Below are 23,493 nucleotides of genomic sequence, written 5' to 3' on the forward strand. Positions count from 1 at the left end.
GATATCCTTATTCCACGGAGTATAATGATAGATAATGTAGATAGCAAAGCCATTTGAACATTTTTAAGAAAGCCTAAATTACTTCTGAGGTCTAATTTGTATTAAACGCTTAATTTAGTTTAGGGACCTTGTGGTTTTGTATATATACCTGCCAAAATAATTTCACCCTTAAAAGACTTGACGGAACAAGTTAAAGGATAAAAATGCCATTGATTATTCTTCAAATTTTCAAAAACATACATTACAATGGTTAAAAAATTCAGAGACGACCCAGATCCCAATTTCGTATATGGGTTGTTCTCCAATGAATATGCCCAAATTGAAAGAAACGGACAGAATTTTAAACTTGGTGTGCCTTGTTATGAATGCCTGTATGGGCGTGGTGGCTGATCAGATTATGGGCCTCGGTATGGTGGTCCTAGTTATGAATTCAAAGGTGGAGCATGGTTTTTAAAACCGAACTAATGATCGAACCGGTCAGGGATTTGGTTATCGTTTTGAACGGTTCGATTGTTCGATCCAAACGGCCAGCCCATTTTGATAAAAAAATAAAAAACTTTAAAAAAATTAAAAAGCGGTCAAAACCGTTCGAACGGTTAGTCGGCCGGTTCAGTGGTTTGTTGACCAAAATCAACAATTTTAGGGAAAAATGGAACCGGTCAGGTGACTAATTCCCGGTTTTTCCAGTCCGACCGTCTGGTCTGATCCGGTTTTGAAAACCATGAGGTGGATAATGAAACTTTTACTAGAATGGTGTTTGGTTTTATTATCATTTATTTGCTTTTAAATATATTTGCATTTATATTCTTCTCAAACGTGAGATCGACTTCCGTTAACTCACACCATCCCAATCACCTTTTTCAACCTTACATTGGGAATATCTCCCCATAAAATAAAGCACATAAGTACAGAAATATTCTCAATGCAAGGCTGTAAAGTTTGCTCGAAGCCCTGGCCGAACTCATTTGGAAGAGTACAAATACAAATATGTAGAGTACAAAACCTTATATTTTGTATGTATTTGCAATGTACACATTAATTTGTATTTGTAGTCTTTTCAAACCGAGCCTTATATCATGATGATACATTTAAAGAATTTAATCATCATGTGATATTAGTGCAAATGACCCTAAACGTTTCACTAATGGAGAAATTATTTGTGTTGAGACACCCGAGGAAAATCTATAATGCAGAAAATATATGATACAAAAAGAGTTTTAACCAATCAAAATCCACCTATGAATTTTGATAAATAACACTTAATTGACTATCACGTTTATAATTCTAATTGACTGGTTTAAACATTATTTTTATATCATATTTTTTCTATATCATAGTCGAACCCAGTTAAGTAATTTAAACAATTAATATTTAGACCCTCTTATTGATTAATTAGATGATTCATCAGAAATAATTAATAAATCCAATGCATTAGACATCACATAATTCTCAAGCTGCAAAAACAACTTTTGCCTATGAAATTCCTTGAATGAATCACCAAATCCCATACCGGTCAACGGTGATCAAATTGGAGCGACAACCCTCATAAACCAGTTTGTGTTGGTTTATACAAATAGGCATTCACTCATCAATCGAACTGAAATTTATAGCTGTAAATCGGGTTGTGTCGGGCTTGGGTTTTCAGGCCCACAGGCTGGTAAAATATGGTACGACAATACGAGCTGTGCTGGTATGGACTCGTTTCATGGCACGGCCCAACCCATATATATTAATTTTTTTAATTGTATTGTAATATTTTTTTAATTATTATTAAATATATAAACAATTATACATATCAAAATTTATATAAAATAAAATTTTAAGGCTTTATTTATCAATTTTATTAATTTATTTTAAAATTTTCATTATTTTTTAATTTTTTAAAAATATACCTCTTCTGCCTTGGCTTGGTCCATGAGTCATGAGTCATGAGTCAGTCCATGGCATGGCACGACATGGCCTGGGTCCTGGGCGATGCCGGGCTGGACCTCTAAAGTATCTCCAAAATTAGCAATTACGTGTGACTGGAAATTTTCATGGTCTAAAACAGATGTCATAGTTTGATTATAAGACTGAAAACTAATTAGTAGATATCTAATGTGGTGTTGAACACGATACCCATATATCCATCCTTTCAGGAGAAGATAACTGTTTCCGGTTATGACTTCAAATTTCCAGTTGTATGTATAAATGGGGAACTATATATAATATTGCACTCTCCCATATTCGGTGAAACTCGCTTATCCATCCTGTAGAGCCTCCAATAGCTAATACTGTTTGTAACTAACGCCAACCTCTCTCTATTTCTATAACCATGTGTAGATCTGTAATATTTGGGTTATTGGTTTTTGCCTTGATATTCCAGACCGAGACCACTAACGGGTCTAGTTTTCATCACCAAGCACAAGCAGTCCTTGACACGGATGGAAATGAGCTCCAGGTTGGGAGAGAATACTACATTGTTTCAGCTGTTCGAGGAGGTGGAGTAACTATTGGTAAGCGAGAAAGTTCCAGCTCAGGCACACACACCGTAAGACAACACTCCTATGATATGAACTTGGGTTCCCCTGTTACATTCACTCCAGCATCTAGTTTTTCTGGAGAGATGCTCATTCAAGAAGAATTTGTTGGAGGTGAATACTTTAGAGAGACATCATCCCAAGGAAATAGGATTGAGGAGGAGGCTGATTTGAACATTGGGTTCTCAGGACTAAAGAGAGTCTGGCAGGTGGAAGAGGCCAACAATGATAAATCATCGTCGTCTCATAACCAGACAACAAGGTATGTGACACTCGAAGGCCAATCGGGTCATCCAGGATCCTCCACTGTGAGGAACTGGTTCAGGATAGAAAGGATCAATAGGTCAAGCCCTGAGTACCGAATCACCTACTGTCCTAGTGTATGCGAGTCTTGCCATGTTAATTGTGGAAATGTTGGGATTACAAAAGATAATGGAAAGAGGTGGCTTTCTGTGTCACAGCATGAAGAGTTCCCGTTCGTATTTGTAAGGGCAAGACACTCCAATGATCAATAGAAAGCTAAGAATGGTTACGGAAATCAAATCAAATCAATTAGGCGCATGGCTGGCTGTGAGGAACTTGTTGTTTTTTTTAACTTTATTCTTTTGTTTCTGCCACAGGTCAAGGGAAGGGAACTTGGTGCTTTTGATTCATTTTTGTCTAAGAGTATTTGTAGCATCCTTCGTCATATTTCATGGCAGTTAATTCTTTCTCTCTCTTTCTTCTCCGTATTCTAATTTCTGAAAATGATCAAGAATATTATTCTCAAGTCAATACCAAGTTGGGCATCAGATAGACTAATTCTCCCCTTCCCAGGTACTAGAGCTTGTGGCAGACTTCAAATTAATGAATGATATATAAGAATAAGAGAGGCAAGGATCCAAATGAACATATTTTGTTGTCTCTTCATAAATTATGTGCTTTCTTTGCAATTGACGTGTTCCCTTAACATTGGGTCTTTCTTGTAGCAATATTCTTATATAATTTACAATGTAAGTATTTGGAACCAATGTGTTTCTTAAAAAAACAGAGACCAAATCAGTCAACAGCTGACAACCCTTCACTACTTAAACATTTCATGGCAAATTTTTTTTAAGGAAAGGATTCTATTAAAAGATAAAATAAGAGTAGAGGACAGTAGTGCTTGGAATGCGCTCAACTTTCAAAGTGGTTGTTGAGGCCGGCCGGATTGGATATGTCGTCCATTCAACACCCATAGCTCCATAAGTAAGGTGTCTAAAGTGGGCATGCATTGCGGTGTTTTCACTTCTCCATTGAAATGTTTTTAATCAACATTTGCTAGGATAACAACTGTTTTGGTGCCTGCAGCATCATGGTTTGGAAATGAGATTTGTTCCTTATGAGACTCATTTGGTGCACTTCACACCACCCTCATGGGCACATCTCACTGTATATTGGGAATATCTCCCATAAATAAATATGAGATATGTTGTCGATACATAATTGGATGTACCTATGAGTCAGTGTAAGGAGCGGATCGGGACTCCATGCATGGTTTGACACAGTCAGTTTTACTGTTGGATTCACTCAACAAGAAATCTCCTCCCCCTAAGGTGTTAAGTTCCCTGGACATTGGGCATCATTATTTCAAGTCTCCACATTGACCAATGTAAAGAATTTGACTCAGTTTTTTCTTGATTTTCGTTTCGTTTGGGGCCTTTGGTCCTATCCAATCTCCGGCACTGGTTTTCGACAATAGGAAACCATTGAAGAATTTAATAACTATAGTAAAGAAGGTGAGACTCGTGCTAAATAACAATGAAAATTGATTTATTTTCGATTCAATCATCAACAAATTTTAGCCACGTACCCTCGATTAAGCATCAGCGACAGACTGGGTTTGCTTGTTGTCACCAAATGGGCACACATCAATTCTAAGGATGGTGGTGGTTCTGTAAACTCTTGGGAGTATTAATAATACATATACATACATATATATTGAGCACTATCTAAAATTAACCATGAAAGAAATTGTTTTCTTGTTTGGGTGGTGAATCAATGGATCAACTATTTGGGTCTAAAGGGGATCAATCCATAGTGCCATAGTTAAATAATTAAGTTTTTAAAAAAGATAGAAATACAAAAAATTATAGATATATAATTTGGGCTACTATCATATATTTGTAATACTAAACAAAAATAAGTGTGATGGAGAAGAACTACTTTTATCAATGATGAAAATAGAATACACAATTTAAAATTGATCAAAACTGAAATTAATTTCTGTTTGGATGGCGGTTTAGTATTTCAACTATCCAAGTCAAATGGGTCAAGCCATGATGTCATAATTAAATAATGAAAATTTTAAAAATAAAAATACAAAAATATAGAAATTTCGTAATAATAGTTTAGGCACATCTCTAATATTTATGACGTCATTAATAAATGGTTTTATTAATGACGGTAATATAATGCAAGATTTTAAATTTACTTAAAAACAAAACTAATTTTTCATTCAAGCGGTTTGTCAGTGTTCAGTCATCCAACTCAAATGGGTCAATCTGTGATGCCATAGTTACATAATTAAGTTTAAAAAAATAAAAATACAAAAAAATTTGTAGAAGAGTTAGGCACATATCTAATGTAATATTACCAAAAAAACAGTACGATAGATAAGAATTAGTTTTACAACCCAACTACGGTAAATTTTGATATTTGTTTCTTATTAAATCTAAATATCAACTAAATAGTACTTATTATTAATGATTTTTGTTAAAAATTCAATTAGCATGTCACTTTTTCACTGGTTCAAAGTGTTTTGACTCACAGTGCAGTTCGTGCACCACAAAATTTTTCTTATTTGATTGATATTGAAATGAAATAAAAATTTTAAATCAGTGGTGGGAAAGATGACAAAATCATTTGGACATTTCAAAAAAAGGTTAGACTATGATACTAAAAAGACTTGAGACATGAAAAACTTGTAACAAAAACGATTGGTATTATAAAAGTGGTAACCAATCAGATGGTCATTGATCAATCGTGGAATCATGGGGGATTGACTGGTCAAAGCTTTTCCAATAGCATAAAGTTTTCCTTCAAACAAAATGTTTTTAAGGGTCAGTTTGGAAGGAGTATAAATACAAATATATACAATATAAATGCATGCAAAATAATACAAAACACAAGGTTTTGAACTCTACATATTTGTATTATTTCCAAAGTGAGCCTAATATTGAGTAGAGCAGAGTACATTGGCATTCTTGTAGCGCCAGGTGGCTTTTTGTGCAAGTGATGAGTTTCCTTAGCATGGTGCATGGATATTTTTGTAGTAACGCTCCAATAAAGCTTTTACTTGCAGTATCATCAATTTCTCCATTTTTAAGAAAATAGTTAAAATTTAGACCTTCTTTTATTTTGTTTAATAAAATTCTAATCAGAAATAATTAATAAGGCCTACAACATATTACACATTCCTTGATTCATCGAATACAATTTTTCGAAAATGAACCAATTGGAACCAAATGATCCTGGAAATCCCCATGGAACTTCCATCTAAGAGTGTATCGCCCAAACCAGTTTATGTGTGGGTTTATAAAATATGCATCCACTCATTAATCAAACTGAATTTTGCCCCATGTTATTCGTGACCTGAAATTTTCGTGGTCTCACACGGAAATAGTGGTTTGATCATATGACGCGTAACTAATTATTAGACATTTAATGGCACTTTGAACACAATACCCACATTTCCATCAATTCAGGAGGAATAAAATTGTTTTCAGTTATGTCTTCAAATTTTTAACTATATAAATGGGGGGGAGGGGGGGGGGGGGGGTCTGTGTTGCACTCTTACATGCCTACTGAAGCTAAAACCATTACAATTCCAGAGCCTACATTGCTGACAAGTGACAACCTCTCTATTTCCATAACCATGTGGCGTAGATATGCAATATTTATGTTTTTGATTTTGGCCTCAAATTTTGAGGTGGAGGCCATTGCCGGTTCTAGTTCTCATCACCAATCACAAGTAGTCCTTGACACAGATGGTAACCAGCTTGAAGCTGGAAGAGAATATTACATTGTTTCAGCCATCCGAGGAGGCGGTGGAGGTGGGGTAACTATTGGCAAAAGAGAAAGTTCAAGTTCACACACGCCCATTGTGAGACAACATTCCTATGACTTGAACTTGGGTAGCCCTGTTACTTTCACTCCAGCATCTACTTCTTCCAAAGAGATGGTTATTTGGGAAAAATTTGATGGAGTTCAGTATCTCAGCGAGATGCCATCAGAAGAAAACAGGATTGAGGAGCAAACCGATTTGAATATCGGGTTCTCGGGATCAAACAGAGTCTGGCAAGTGGAGGACGCCAGTAGTGAATCATCATCATCATCTAGCCAGACAACAAGGTACGTGACACTCAGAGGCCAACCAGGTCATCCAGGTGCCTCCACAGTGAGGAATTGGTTCAGGATAGAAAGGATCAGCAGGTCAAACCCTGAGTATCAAATCACCTACTGTCCTAGTGTATGCGAATCTTGCCATGTTGAGTGTGGGAATGTCGGAATTACGAAGGAAAATGGGAAGAGGTGGCTTTCAGTTTCACAGCATAGAGAGTTTCCCTTCGTATTTGTGAGGGTGGGTGAGACACTCCAAGGATCAATAGAAAGCTCAGAATGGATAAGGAGTTAATAATAATTAAATTAAATCAATTAGGTGCTTGGTCTGCTTGCTTTGCCTTGCTACATTTTTGTTTAACTTTTTTTTTTTTTTTTGTTTCTACGGGGGACTTGGGGCAGCACTTGCGGAGTTGTTGCTTTTGATTCATTAATGTTGTCTAGTGAGTATGTCCAGCTTCCATTATCATTTGGAATAATTTTATAGCAGTTGATTCTTTCTCTCTCTATTTTTTATTTATATTTTTTTTATTATGAAATGAGAATATTATTGTTTCATTAAGACCGAATCTGAAATAAGACTGATTGCTTCTCTCCCTTCCCAGCCAATGGAACTTGTGACAGACACAAAGTTCATATTAATAAATAATAAGAATTAAGAAAGCAAGGAAATAAATGAACATAAACTGTTTGTTATTGTATGTGTATGTATTTTCTAGTGCCTGGATCATCTCTTATTGTGGGTGTACCTATTTCACTTACCAATCAGACATACACAGCCATTCCCTTGAATACTTTATGGTCTGTTTGAGACCATTTTATTTTTTAAATTATATTAAGATTTTAAGATAAGCAAGAACAAAACAAATAGCCAAAAAAAACATAAATAAAAACGCTCAAAACAAGCAAAAACAGAGCAGTAAAGACCCTAATTAACTAGATAGCAACATCTGTATTCAAGCTGCGATTGGACCTTGTTGGTGAGCATATGGCACCAATCTCACGAAGCTGGTTTGTGCTTATGCTGCTGCATCTTCTTTTTTTTTTTTTTTGTTTTAAGGTTAACCGATGCTCGCTTTTGGCAAATGCAAGTGCTACACATTTTCTTAGAAGATAAACCATATAAACAGCTTTGATTTAGGAAACCCCAAACATGGACATTGGGTGCAGCTTCTTCTCTGTTTGTTTTGTTGAGTTTGGACCAACACAGGGGCGGTGTACGTGGTGAATATGACTAGAAATCATGGGTGCATCTTCCTCTTGCGACTGCAATTGTAGTAGGTCGGTAATATGGGTACTGAAGCTAATGTTTAGAAAACTGACTTGAAGGCGGAACTGTTTTTTCTTTCAGGTCACAGGTTACCTGTTCGATCATTCGGGTTGGATGAGTCAGACTATACCATATTAGCAATATGTAAATTTTATCAATAAATAGTGTATAATTATGTTCTAAAACTGAATCCAAAATCTTGGTCGAATGACGGTTCGAACGGTTTAACTAGTCGGGTCAACAACAAATTGAAAACACTGATTGGAGCAAGCTATAACCATCTGTCCTTTGAAGAGATCGGATTTGATCCTCACAAATAGGGGTGTCTATGGTTCAGTTAACCGAACCATAGCTATTTTTTCAAACCAAACCACTCTTACTAGTTTTTCAATTTCTCCAAACCAAAACAGAACCGGTACCACTGATTAACCGGATGATCCATTTTGGTTTTTGACCGATTTAGTTCTTCGATTTTTGGTTTTATATACATACATATATATATATATGTTTAAAATTATATTATAAATATTATAAAAATATATAATATATTTATAAATAGATAATTATAAATATAATATATACATATAATCGCATCAATATTAATTCTTAAATTCATATAGGTTTTTCCTTCAAACAACAATTGGGTAGGTTATAGATGGCTATTCTTGTAGCACCATGTGCTTTAATGTGCAACTGATGAATTACCTTAGCATGGATATTGTTGTAGCAACGCTCAAATAAATTAAGCTTGAGTTATACTATCACCAAATTCTCCATTTATAAGAAAACAAAAAACATTTTTACTTCCTTAACTTTCATTTAATCAAACAGTCATCATAAAAAAAAAATATTAATAAAGCTTACTATATATTATACATCCCTCAACTCACCAAAAACAAATTTTAAAATTGAAATTCCTTAAGATTGTGTTTGATTGCAGTGTATGCTAGTACAAATGTATTGGAGTGCAAATGCAAAAATGTAAATGTTTTAAATTTTACTTTATTTTGCTTTAGGTCTTATTTTACTTTATTTGTACTGCAACCAAATAAACTAAGGTAAATTTTGAAAGAAACTAACCACAAGCAGTCCTCGATACAAATGGTAACCAACTTCAGGCTGGAAGAGGATATTACATTGTTTATTCGAAGAGGTGGGGTAACTATTGGTAAAAGAGAAAGTTTAAGTTCACGCACTCCCACCGTGAGACAACACTCCTATGACATGAACTTGGGTAGTAACCCTGTTACTTTCACCTCAATATCTAATTTTTCTGAAGAGATGCTTATTTGGGAAGAACTTGATGGAGTTCAGTACCTCAAAGAGATGTCATCAGAAGAAAATAGGATTGAGGAGAAAACCGATTTGAACATCAGGTTCTCGAGATCACAGAGAGTCTGGCAAGTGGAAGCGGTCAATAGTGAATCATCATCTAGCCAAACAACAAGGTACATGACCCTCAATGGCCAACCAGGTCATCCAGGTGCCTCCACAGTGAGGAACTGGTTCAGAATAGAAAGGATTAGCAGGACAAGTCCCAAGTACTGAATCACCCACCTATTGTCCTAGCGTATGCGAGTCTTGCCATGTAGAGTGTGGGAATGTCGGAATTACAGGGGAGAATGGGAAGAAGTGGCTTTCAGTGTCACAACATATAGAGTTCCCCTTTGTGTTTGTAAGGGCAAGGCATTCCAAGGATCAGTAGGGAGCTCAAATGAACAATGAATAATAATTAAATCAAATCAATTAGGTGTTTGGTTTGCTTGCTTGGGCTTGTTTGCATTTTTGTTAACTTTTTTTTGTTATATGGAAGTCAGGGCACTTGATGCATACAATTCAAAAAAAAAAAGACTTTTGGTTCATGAATGTTGTCTAGCTAGTGAGTATGTCCAACTTCCATTGTCATATTGAAATAATTTCATAATAGTGAGTCTTTCTCTTTTCTTTTTTCTTGCTCCCTATGTTCTAGATTATGAAATGACAATATTATTTTTTATCAAGACCAAGTTTAATATATAACTGATTGCTTCTCTCCCTCCAAACTACTGGAAAATGATGAACATCAATTGTTGTCCTTGTCTATGCATTCTCTTGTGATTGGGCCATTGTAGTTTCTTTTTCACTTACCAAAAGCAAATTTCAAATATGAAACAGTTTGGCTGAATCACCCAATCCACACTAGTGATAGAAATCAATTTGGGCTGGAAATGCATGCAGAACTTCAATCCTCGTAACTCCCAATTACCACACAAACCAGTTCACGTCTCAGATTATTCTAATGTGCATTCACTCATCAACTGAACCCAATTATCCCATTTGCTATATATTTGTTTCCCAAAAATTTCTATCATCTCACAAGGACATTGTGGCTTGATTGTAGGACTCAAACTGATTATTAATTAACTTGCCCCGTAAACAAGGTGAGAAACTTTTGTAAACCATTCTTTAATTTAAATTTAACTTCAACGGTGTGGTTTTTTTATGGTTTTACACTTTTTTTTTTTCTATCCAAGGTTTATACACCCAAATATATCGACGGGTGTATCAATACTTTAAACCATGCATATTTTTTTAGTTTTTTTTTTCAAAATTTCATTTTTAAATGTTATTTATTATTTAATAAATAAAGTAAATAGTTTCCTGAAAGTTGAATAAAAGTTTTTTATATTATTTCAAAATTTCATTTTTTTTGTGTCAATTCGGATTTAGACTAAGGTCCATGTTAGAGTTAGGTTTTGGTTGACAAATTTAGGTTTTTGGTATCAATTTGGGTTTAGGCTAAGGTCCATATTTAGAATTGGGCACTAAATGAGTGATGGCTTAGTTAGTACGTTAGCTGGTTTGTTCCAGCAAATAGGTAGATTCAATCTCTACTACCGTCGACTTTGGGGAGGGGGGTATTAGTGTGGTGCGCTATTCAAATGACCCCTATAAGGGATTTGAGTGTATCACCATAACCAGATCCAATCCATCTAATTTATTGAGAGAAAAAAGGATTGAGAATCATGTGTGTGTGTGTGTTAAGAATGATCTTATTGAAGAGAGTAATGATCAACTTTATCGTTTAATTTAAAAATAAATAACCATATGTATGAGAAATGAAAGGATAAGGAAGTTTGTGAGTTGTTCAAAAATATATTTATTTAAGGAAAAAAAATAAAGTAATAGTGGTTGATCAAAGTTTTTATATACTTTTAACTCTTTACATATAAAATGTAGTAATAGTGATTTACCAAAAAATAATGCAGAGAAGTATGGACAGGCCCAATACAGATTTCTGATTTTCACTGCAGAGTTATAAACATTCAAAATATCAAAAACCCCACTCTATACACCAATGCCCCCGTGAATTGACATCAATTCCAAACAAACATCCACCCCAACTGTACTTTGGGCCTAAAAATTCTAACCCTGGGCTGAAACGTCATTCTCCCAAAACAATTTCATACGTCCAAGGTACGGGAAAGTACCTAAGAGTTGCCTACTCATTAATTTGTAATTATACATGCAAAAGAAGAGAGATGAATAAAGTGGAGGGAAGAGATAAAGAGACATGAAAATAAATAAATCGATTTTTTTTATTTGCATTGTGATCTTGATGTAAGCCAAATATTGGTATTATCTATATCTATACCTATGATACGATACATATGGATTCTTAGGGTCATCGATACTCATTTTTTTAAGAGTTCGAAGTTTTAAATATTATAACATAAATAGCTGTCATTAAATTACATACCCATAATTCAATAATGTCCAAATCTCTTTTATCTTCAGTTATCGCCTCCATTCAAGCTCATTGTGCATAAGACCTTCAATATCTAGAGCGATCCAATTCATTATATAGCAATTATCTCTACCTCTTCACACCAGTGGAGTAAGCCTCTCGCTGGTTTTTGCTAAAATTAATACTAACGGTAACGGAGCGTGGCACCTTTCATCTACAGCAATTTGTTTGTTGTTCATGACTTAGGCTGCTTTTTATTGGGCCAAGCCCATCCGGTTCAATGGTTTTCTGCGTAAGGGACGGAGTATTCTTGATGTTTGGTGAATGAATGTATCTATGGGCTTCAAAAAAAAATTCAAAACTCCTGGGAGTATCAATATTTTGAATGTTATTTAAAACTAAACATGAAGGTAATTGTTTTCCTTTTGGGTGGTGAGTTAAAGAACAATTTAATAATAAAGTTCTTCAAAACAGATAGAAATACAAAGAAATTATAGATAAATTTGTGCTAATATAATATATTCGTTATAGTAAACAAAACAAGCAAGTGTGAAAAACAAGAATTGTTTTTATCAATGACGAAAATAGAATACAAAATTTAAGATTGATCAAAAATGAAATTGTTTTTTATTTGGTGGTGGGTTAGTAGTTAAACCATCCGAGTCTGAATGGGTCATGCCTAGAACAATACATTTCGAATATTTGTTTCACATTAAATCAAAATTTTAACGAATCATGTTAAAGGTGGCACATGGTTTATTTACTTTTCATTGGTGGTGGGTTAGTAGTTAAACCATCCGAGTCTGAATGGGTCATGCCTAGAACAATACATTTCGAATATTTGTTTCACATTAAATCAAAATTTTAACGAATCATGTTAAAGGTGGCACATGGTTTATTTACTTTTCATTGGTGGTGAGTTAGTAGTTAAACCATCCGAGTCTGAATGGGTCATGCCTAGAACAATACATTTCGAATATTTGTTTCACATTAAATCAAAATTTTAACGAATCATGTTAAAGATGGCACATGGTTTATTTACTTTTCATTGGTTCGCATTTCACAAGGTGTACGTACTACTAAAAACCTTAACAACATCAAAGATTCAACTATAATGTCACTTTATTACTAGTTCAAGTTTTTGTACGCCAGGGCGTAGTTCATGCACCATAGATTTTCCCCTATTTTTATTGACAATGAAAATGGAAAACAAACTTTAAAACTATCTAGAAACAAAACTATTTTTTTTTTTGTTCGGGTGGCTACAGGTCAACAATTCAAACACCTTGGTCAACCAATGATTTCATATTAAATAATATAAATTAAAAAATACATAAAAATATAGAAATTACAGAAAATATTAAAAATCTATACAAAATTAAAATATTATTTTTGTTGATTATATTAGACAAAAATGCGTGGCATAAGTAAGAATTATTTGCATTGACAAGGGAAATGGAATTAATTAAAAATAATTAAAATTTTAAATCAATAGTGAGAAAATGACAAAGTCATATGAACATTTCAAGAAAGTTAAGCTGTAATAACAAAAGGCCAAAGCTTACAGTATCACCAATCTCTATTTTTAAGGAAACAATTAATACAGCCTACCACATATTACACATTATTCCAAGAGTCACCAAAAACAAATTTCAAATATGGTATTTCAGTCTCCGCTACAACCAGTAGGAGACTGGTTGGCACCTTGCTACATACTGGCGTCATTATTGTTGACTAGAACCAAATTGTCTTGAAAATGCTCATGACTGTGGAGCTCCAAGCAGGATTCATTCATCAATCGAACTAGATTAGGTTTTGCCACTTGTTATTTGTGGCCTGAAATTTTCATGGTCTCACCAACACAAAAATAGTGGTTTGATCGTAAGACTCATAACCAATTATTAGAGATTTAATGTCAGTTTGAACACAATACCCACATTTCCATCACTTGAGGAGAAGTAAAACTGTTTTCTGTTATGAATGCAAATTTCCAACTCTATAAATGGGGGCCTACATTGCATTCTCCCATGCCCAGTGAAGTTAAAATCATCAAACTTGCAAAATCTCCATTGCTTATTCTACTTGTATAACCATGTGGCGTAGATATGTCTTATTTGGGTTATTGGTTTTAGCCTCGATTTTCCAAACGGAGGCCATTGGTGGATCTAGTTCTCATCATCAACCAGAAGCAGTTGTTGACATAGATGGTAACCAGCTTCAAGCTGGAAGAGGAGAATATTACATTGTTTCAGCCATTCGAGGAGGTGGTGGAGGTGGGGTAACCATCGGTAAAAGAGAAAGTTCAAGTTCACGCACTCCCACCGTGAGACAACATTCCTACGACATGAACTTGGGTAGCCCAGTTACTTTCACTCCAGCATCTAACTTCTCTGATGAGATGCTTATTCGGGAAGAAAATAGGATTGAGGAGCAGACTGATTTGAATATTGGGTTTTCGGGATCAAAGAGAGTTTGGCAAGTGGAAGAGGAGGCCAATAGCGGATCATCATCATCATCTCGCCAAACAACAAGGTACGTGACCCTAAGAGGCCAACCGGGTCATCCAGGTGCCTCTACAGTGAGGAACTGGTTCAGGATAGAAAGGATTAGCAGGTCAAGCCCCGAGTATCGAATCACCTACTGTCCTAGCGTATGCGAGTCTTGCCATGTTGAATGTGGAAATGTGGGGATTACACAGAAGAATGAGAAGAGGTGGCTTTCAGTGTCGCAGAGTGAAGGGTTCCCTTTCGTGTTTGTGAGGGCGAGGCGCCGCCGCTCCAAGCATTAATAGAAAGATGAGAATGGATAAACAACAATAATTAAATCACATCAATTAGGCCCTTTGGTCCACTTGCTTGGGCTTGCTGCTTTTGTTGTTAACCTTTTGTTTATTTATTTTTATCAAGGGCGGGCTCATGGCACTTGGTGCTTTTCAGTCATTGTTATCAAGCAAGTACCTCCAACTTCCATGCATTATCACACCCATTGGAGATTGATTGTGATACACAAACAATTCATATTAATAAATGATAAACAAGTGAGAGAGAGAGAGAGAGAGGCAAGGGACTAAATTAATGAACATCAATTGTCAATTGTTGTTGTTTCTCTGCATTTTCTAATGCCTGGCGGGTCATCTCTTCTCTTTTCTGCTTCGAATATTGTCTCATTTGTTGCCTTAGCTTCTGTTTCACTTACCAATCAGCAATACATAGCTTTTCTTTTTGGTTTGTTTGAATGTTAATGGACCTTTTTCTTTCTTGATTGCTTTTCTTTTATTTCTTTAACAAGAATTGATGCTGGTTGTATTAAGATAAACAACAACACACTACATGAATAACCAAAAAGCCAAACAAAAACACTCAAAACAAACGGAAACAGAACATGGATCCAAGACTCTAACTAGCTTACAGTTTCTATATTCATTCCCCAGTTTCAACATCTCCATTGAAATGTTTTTAATCAATACTGTTAGACAAGAAGCCGGTAGAAGAACTGTTTTGGTGACTGCATCATGGTTTGAATGGTTTCCCCATCCAGTTTAGCCGCCGGATTCCTTCAACCAAAAATGTCAAAAATAAATAAATAAATATATATATATACTATGAAAATATTCCAAATTATGTTTTAAAGCTATTAATTTACATCGAGATAAACACGAAACAATAAGAAATGTTAGCAAAACCTATTGAAACATGCATTTAGAAATTACGATAAGTTAATTTCATCAAATCAACATTTCTAAAATCCAATTAAGTAACCAGAAAATCATCTTTAATTTACTCATTGTTCTTAATTAATTCTGAAGGTTGACTGTCTACTGCTGTCGATCTGAATCTAACAAAATTTATGCCTTTTAACTTTTGTGCCAAATTGCACTTGCAACCCGAGCAAGAAGATTGAAAAATGTGTATATCTTTGCCATTTGCAGTAATTATATATCTTAGGAGCATGCTTCTGATGAACTAAACTAGTTAGGACCCGTGGGATGCACGGGCCTTGTTATGAAACAAAATTCAAGTATAAAGAGTCTTATGACATTTTTAATTGAGCTAAGTCACTCCAAGCAACCAATTAATGGTCACATAAGTTTGGTTGTTGGGGGTCAACAGTGTATGTTGTTGAGAGTGATTTTAGGCTGGGAACATTCACCAATTCACACCCATGTCTATGTTTATGGTTAAAAAAATAAGGAGCAATTACTATTTTACCCCATTCTATGGTAATGTGTCTAGCCAAATAACGTTTTCCACAGCTTAACGTTGTTGGCCCCCACCAGCCAAATTTTTTCCATTAATGGTGGATCAGTTGGTAAGTTCTTTGACTCGTCATAGTAGAGACTTGAGATCAAATCCCGCTACCACCAGGGTTGGGGGTAAGGAAGGGGGATGGGCTACCCCCTATTGTTTAGTCCTATGAAGAAAAAAATCCAAGTCAACTCAAGTATTATATTTTTGAGTTATATTCAATTGTTTCAACTACAATCAAAACTAAAACCCTAGCTAGTGAGAGTGGCTAATCTCACATAGGGATATAGATGGATCAAGTTAAATAGTAAATTTGAATTGACTCACCCCTACATGGTCATGTTAGGGTCAGGCTTATTAGGGTGTAGGGTCAGGTTAGAGTTTCTATTATTTAACTCATATGGGGTTTAGGTGTGGTTGACTTGGCCCATCAGGTCATAATAACCCTACACATATAAAGGGTATTCTTGTAATTAGGTATGACCTCTAAACGCTAATATTCAAGTTTTTATGATTTCTTTTAGTGCTTGTTTTAACTTGGATCGAGTGTATGATTAGGTTAGAGTTTTGATTACTTAACCCAAATCAGGTTTATGTTTGGTTAACCCCCATCCATCAGGACATGATAGTGAAAAGATTCTAAAATTATGGAAACTCTGAAACGATGGAAAGAGTCCCCATAAGTACTGTATCATTGGGAATTTCTCGATTTCCTAAGATGATACAATTAGAGAAGGAAACGATAGAGATTGTTTTTCTAGATTGGAAGCAAGTCCCCTGTTTTTGGCTACTTCCCTCCTAAATCACGATTAGAAAAAAATGGAAATTACCATGCCAAATGGCAAATCTATGGGCTTTTAGATGGAACCTTGCACCCCTCTAGAATTTCTCCCTTGGGGCAATGGAGCACAAAGAAGCCATCTTACGTGGCAAACATTGATTTAATATATATATATATATAGACTAGTGGGTCTCATGCAATGCACGAGAACAAGGTCTTAGGATTTGTTGGGCTTAAAACTTATTGCTCTATGGGGATACACAATTCGAGGGTAAGGATGGCAATTTTCCCCATCTCCGTCGAGTATCTGACCTCCCTGACCTGATAGGGATGGAGATTAGGCCTATCAATGATACCCGACTCAATATTTGATCCAATCATCTCGGATTTGAAAGATGTATTTATGTAATCGGATCAGATTCGGATGTTGCAATCTACATCGGATTAATAATTGGATTGGATTCAGATTTTACCCCATCTGATCCATGAACCTGATTATATTATAATAGTTATTAATCTTAATATATAAATTTTATATAATTATATTAAAAGCTATAAAAAATATATTATATTTATTATATTATATATGAATTTATATATAATAAATTCAATATGTTATATTTACATTTATTATATATAAAAGTTGAAAAGTAATTAAATATTTAATTTTTATGGTATTTTAAAAAATTAAGTGGAGTTGGATTAAATCCGCGTCCGATTAGAGTCCGTAAGGATTTGAATTCGAATATGAGGTCTTCAAATCTGGTTAGATTTCGGATTGGATTTGGATGTAGGTTTCTAGTAGTCAGATTGGATGTGGATTTTGTTGAATCCAATCCGAGTCCGATTCTGTTACAACCCTAATGGGGATAAGATTAATAGGAGTACCAGATTGGGGACCAAGACAAGGACAGGGAGTGAAGTCCACACCACGCCCTGACCTCAATTATATATATTAAATATATGTGTATATATATTATATTAAATATATAATATTATTTATATTATATATATAATATTATTTACATTTTAATTTTTCTTTATTTTAAATAAATAAGTTTCTGAAAAACAAACTTTTAATTAAAAAATTTGGGGATATAGGTCCCCGATGGGGAGCTTGTCTCCATCGGGGATCAGGGATGCAAAGTAATTTTTTTTCCCAACGGGGATTGGGGTCAGAAATGGGAATTAATTTAAAACTCGGGATTGGAACGGGGAGTATGATCCTCACTTTGAACTTGCCCATTGCCATTCCTACTTGGGGGGTCATCCCCCAAACCCATAAATATAATTCCAATAATTATGGTAATTATAAATATAGTATCCAATACTTATGGAAATCATTAAAAATTTCCAATTATTTATTTGAATAATTGGAAGTTTTATAATTTAACTTTCACTAAATTAAATTACCAAAATCAGTAATTTTTAGTAATTAAATTACCAAAATCACTAATGATTGATAAAAAATTATAGTAAATATCCATTAAAAAATAAATATCATTAAAATTACCAATAATTTTTAATTAATAAATTTGTATTTATTAATATTTTACTTAATTATCAAATTTTCAGTAATTATTGATTTCAATAATTGATTTTCAAATGTTTCTGAAATTAAATTACGAAAATTAGTAATTTTCAGCATGTAATTCTTAGTAATTAAAATTTCCAATTTACCAAAATTACGAAAAATTATAGTTTAGGTGTTGATATTTATTGAATAATATTCAATAATATCAGTAATTATTGAAAATATCAAAAACATTTTACAAATTAATTTAACCACATTTGGTTTTAGATGGTTTATTGGACATGTAATATAGATTAAGAGGTGTTTTAGGAGGAATTTTAGGTGGGAGAGATAGTTTAGAAGAAATTTTAAGAGGGGATTGGCTAAGTGTTTGGGAACATGAGAGAGAGAGAGAGAGGGACTGTAATGAGGAAGAGAATGTTGCCACGTGACTAACATGAAAGGGTTAGGCAAATTTCCATTTGTGTGGATTGGAGGAGAGAGAGAGAAATTATAGGAAAAGATTTCCTAAGTTAATGGTTTTTCTTCCTAAATTAACTGGGCAAAAAAGGGGAGATTACAACTCCATGGGCTTGCACCCCTCTAGAATTGCTCCCTTTAGATAATGGAGCACAAAGAGGCCATTTAGGGTGGCATAAATTAATGAGAGAGGAAGAGAGTGATTAATAACTTGCAATAAGAATTAGTTACCTAAATTAATGAGAGAGAATGAATAATAGCTTATAGTTAAGAAATAATTATCGAAATTAATTAATAGGGTAAATTACAAAGACCCCCGTATTATGACATCTATTGGATTTCGTTGAAATCCACCATTTTAATCTCCATACTACCCTTTAATAAATATTCGAACACTGTTCATCTTCCCCAACCTCACATACACGAACAACAACGGCAACAAAGGTATTGGTGACCTTTTTAAATACTTACCCCGTCGATAATGGAGAAGATCCATCCAACCAGACCAGACTCCAGAGCAGTTCCACTTCTACTGTTCGACGTCCATGGAGAAGAGTCATTCATTTGGGTTCCTAAGCCAAGATCTAGGCCTTGACATAGCCCAGACCTTCTTCAAGCCCATCCATCGAACGGAGCCCCCATCTCCCACCAAGCGTCACATAAAGATCACCGTCGTCGGTACTGGCAACGTTGGCATGGCCATTACTTAGACCATCCTAATCCAGGACCTTGCCGACGAACTCGCCCTCGTCGGCGCCAAGCCCGACAAACTCCGTGGTGAGATGCTCGAATCTGGCAACTACTGTGCAGGGAGGCATGTCGCAAACTCGATGTGCAGACACCAGACATGTCTGCAGACTCAAAGACCTTATCTTTTCCTTCCTCTGCTTCTTTCGTTTCTCTTCTCCCTCCCATTGAAGCCCTCTACATCAACAATCTCACCAGTTTTTTCTGCATACTCGACGTGTAGACACCAGACATGTCGCAGACTCAAAGACCTTATCTTTTCCTTCCTCTACTTCTTCTGATTCTCTTCTCCCTCCCATTGAAGCCCTCTACATCAACAACAACAGAAGCCCAATCTCAGGTCAAGTGGAAGATTAGTTTACCTTCCTCTGATGCTCTACGTTCTCGGTCCCTCACCAATATAAGAAGCTTCTGCAACTGGGTAGGCATCGTCTGCAACAAAGCCGGAAGCGTCACCCCAGATAAACCTCCCCAGCTCTAGTCTCAACAGGACACTCGACCAACTCAATTTCGCATCGTTACCCAATCTCACCAGTTTTGATCTCAGCGACAACTCTCTCAATGGAACAATTCCCTCGGCCATTGCCAACCTCTCCAAGTTCACTTACTTGGACCTGGGCACCAATAATTTTGTTGGTTCCATCGCTCTAGAGATTGGAAGACTGTCGGAGCTCCTCTATCTCAACCTCTTCAACAATTCTCTCGAGGGTCCAATCCCATATCAGATCAACAATCTCCAAAAGGTATGGTACCTAGACCTCGGGTCAAACTACTTAGAATCCCCCGACTCATCCAAGTTCTCCGCCATGCCCAACCTTACACATCTTAGTCTTTTCTATAACTCACTAAGCATGGACTTCCTGCCTTTCATACTCAACTACCGGAACCTGACTTACCTCGACTTATCGTCGAACAACCTTTCGGGCCCAATACCAGAACTGTTGGCAACCAATCTTCCGAAGATTGAGTACCTTAATTTTATATTAGTAATTTCTTTCAAGGGCCGTTGCCTGTGAACCTGAAGAAGCTTGGTCGGCTGAAAGAGCTACGTCTGGGAGAGAACAGGTTCACTGGTACAGTACCCACTGGGATTGGTTCTATTTCTGGACTGCAAATTCTCGAATTACAAAGCAATTCACTGGTTGGGCAGATCCCTTCTTCACTGGGGCAACTCAGGATGCTTCAAAAACTGTATCTGGTTTTACAAGGAATCTCCGATGGAGGCATTCAAATTACGAAAAACAGAGCTCTTGGTAGGTGAACAGTGTTTTTTGCCCGGCCGTTAGTGTACAGTGAAGTTGGGGAAGATGAATAGTGTTTGTAAAACCAGAGCCAGAGCTTATCTGGTTTCTACTATCATATCTTATTCACTAACAATACCCAAATATATACACTCGAGAGTCTCCTACGTATATAAGGATCGGAGACTCTCCTGATTCAATTAGAATTACAATTTGGAGCATGCAGATCATGAATGCCCAACTTGCAGAGAAAGTACTCAAATTCTTTGCGACCCAATGCCTTTGTAAAAATGTCAGCCAGCTGAACTGTAGTCGACACATAAGTAGGACGTATGCAACCATTTTGAATCTCATCCTGTACAAAATGGCAATCAACTTCAATATGTTTCGTACGCTCATGAAACACTGGGTTTGCGACAATATGCAAGGTTGCCTGATTATCACAATATAATCGCATTGGGTTTGAATGCGTAACTCCAAGAGCCAAGAACAATCCCTTCAGCCATTTCAATTCACATGTGGTGGTGGCCATAGACCGATACTCTGCTTCCGCTGAAAAACGAGCCACAGTGTGTTGTTTCTTAGTTTTCCAGGAAATCGGCAATTTCCCAAGCATAACAAACCACCTAGATAGAGAACGTCAGGACAAAGGGCAGCTCGCCCAGTCTGAATCACACCATGCATATAACTGCAAATCACAATCTGAACGCAAGAGAATTCCTTGACTAGGATTTCCTTTCAAGTAGTGCACCACTCGCAACGCAGCCTCCCAATCTTGCGGTTGTTGCATGAATTGGGACAGAACATGCACACAATAAGACAACTTTGGATGTGTTGCTAAGAGATAGATAAGCCTCCCCACCAAGCGTCTGTATTGCTCAGGATTAGATAAGAAGGCCCCGTCTGTCAAGGCGAGATTGTGATTCTGCTCCAGAGGAAAAGGAGAAGGTTTTGCACCAAGTAATCCAACTTCAAAGATAATATCCAAAGCATACTTTCGTTGTGACAGAAAAATTCCTGTTGAGTTTCGGACAACTTCAATGCCCAAAAAATATTTCAATGATCCCAAGTCTTTCATATGGAAACAGTCACTCAAATATTTCTTGAAGACTTGAATTGCCATACGATCATTACCTGACACGATAATATCGTCCACATATACGAGAACAAGCACATGCACCCTGTCCTGACGAAAGGTGAAGAGAGAGTAATCTGAACATGATTGCTGAAACCCATATGTCTTCAAGGTTGCGGTTAATTTAGCAAACCAACATCTCGGCGCTTGTTTTAAGCCATACAGAGATTTTTGCAACCAACACACCATACCTGGTTTATCTGACTGAAAACCCGGAGGCATTCGCATGTAGACTTCCTCATGTGGATCACCATGCAAGAATGCGTTATGTACATCCATTTGATGAATCTCCCAATTTCTAGCTACTGCGACTGCAAGGAAGGTACAGACAGTAACCATTTTTGCAACTGGGGCAAAAGTTTCATTATAATCAATTCCCTCAACTTGCTTGTTCCCAAAAACCACGAGACGAGCTTTATATCTTTCCACTATCCCATCAGCGTTATACTTGATTCAATAGACCCATTTGCATCATATGGCTCGTTTTCCGGATGGCAAAGGCTCCACAGTCCATGTCTAATTATTTTCAAGTGCCTGTATTTCTTTCTGCATATCATCCCTCCATTTTTCATCCTTTACGGCTTTAGCAAAAGAAGTGGGTTCAACTCCTACAGTGATAGCTAACAAGAAAGCACGATGTCGACAAGAAAAATTGTTACAGTTCACATAGTTATCTATGGGGTAAGGACTACCTGCAGAATGTGATTGGTCGAGTGAGCTTGCAAAGGGACGCGGAGAGGGACTCAAGCGCTGTGTGGTGTGAAGCACATAGTCTCTTAACCTTGTGGACTGTTGTTTCTGTCGATGACCACGCCCCAAATGAGTATTAGAGTGTTGTTGTTGCTCAACATTGCCACCCCCCCTGACGTCAGGTCTGTCTTCGCTTGCATTTTCTATGGTAATGTCAGAAGGATGCATGGGTGCATTGGTATTCGGGTCTATGTGGGTTCCTTCTTCTACACAGACTCCTTCTTCTGCGAGTTCATCTTGCTGGTTAGTCTCTGTCTCGCCATTTGCAAGTGTAGGTGAAGAAGTGGATGGTACCAACACCTTATCTGTCCCACTTATTCCACAATCTTGTGCTTTGTTCGGTCGTGCATCCTCTTTGTGTGCATACGAGAATTCATGCTCAAAGAAAGTAACATCTTTGGAAGCAAAGAACATGTCGGACTCTAAATCATATAAGCTCCGTCCTTTCTTCCCAAAAGGATACCCGACAAAAACACACCGTCTGCTTCGACTAACAAATTTATCCCCTCCATGACCAGGATTGTGCGCATATGCTAAGCAACCAAAGACTCGCACATTATCATAAGAAGGATGTCGCCCAAATAACATTTCATAGGGAGTCTTTCCCTTTAACAGAATGGACGGTGTCCGATTGATCAGATAACATGCAGTCAAGACACATTCCCCCCAAAAATCAATAGGCAAGCTAGTTTGGAAGTGCAAGGCTCGGGCAACATTGAGTATGTGG

The 23,493-nt window shown here is 36.3% G+C and overlaps 3 protein-coding genes and 1 pseudogene across 3 annotated transcripts; all 4 read left to right on the top strand.

Annotated features, from left to right (window-relative positions):
* The first annotated feature begins 2,235 nt into the window (after positions 1 to 2,235).
* LOC104592596 (kunitz trypsin inhibitor 5-like) lies at positions 2,236 to 3,432 on the top strand. Its single transcript, XM_010252044.2, has one exon. The coding sequence runs from the start codon at positions 2,315 to 2,317 to the stop codon at positions 3,032 to 3,034; it is 720 nt and encodes a 239-aa protein (XP_010250346.1). The 5' UTR covers positions 2,236 to 2,314; the 3' UTR covers positions 3,035 to 3,432.
* Positions 3,433 to 6,338: 2,906 nt separating this feature from the next.
* LOC104592597 (kunitz trypsin inhibitor 5-like) lies at positions 6,339 to 7,532 on the top strand. The gene has a single exon (XM_010252045.2). It carries the CDS (start codon positions 6,415 to 6,417, stop codon positions 7,171 to 7,173), a length of 759 nt encoding a protein of 252 aa, XP_010250347.2. The 5' UTR covers positions 6,339 to 6,414; the 3' UTR covers positions 7,174 to 7,532.
* A 1,271-nt stretch (positions 7,533 to 8,803) lies between these two features.
* On the top strand, positions 8,804 to 9,853 carry LOC148789606 (kunitz trypsin inhibitor 5-like; annotated as a pseudogene).
* A 4,063-nt stretch (positions 9,854 to 13,916) lies between these two features.
* On the top strand, positions 13,917 to 15,072 carry LOC148789607 (kunitz trypsin inhibitor 5-like). The gene has a single exon (XM_088894020.1). It carries the CDS (start codon positions 13,968 to 13,970, stop codon positions 14,661 to 14,663), a length of 696 nt encoding a protein of 231 aa, XP_088750146.1. The 5' UTR covers positions 13,917 to 13,967; the 3' UTR covers positions 14,664 to 15,072.
* Positions 15,073 to 23,493: the final 8,421 nt, after the last annotated feature.

This window comes from Nelumbo nucifera, chromosome 8 (assembly GCF_055504915.1).
Source record: "Nelumbo nucifera cultivar China Antique chromosome 8, China Antique-T2T, whole genome shotgun sequence".
Lineage (NCBI taxonomy): Eukaryota > Viridiplantae > Streptophyta > Magnoliopsida > Proteales > Nelumbonaceae > Nelumbo > Nelumbo nucifera.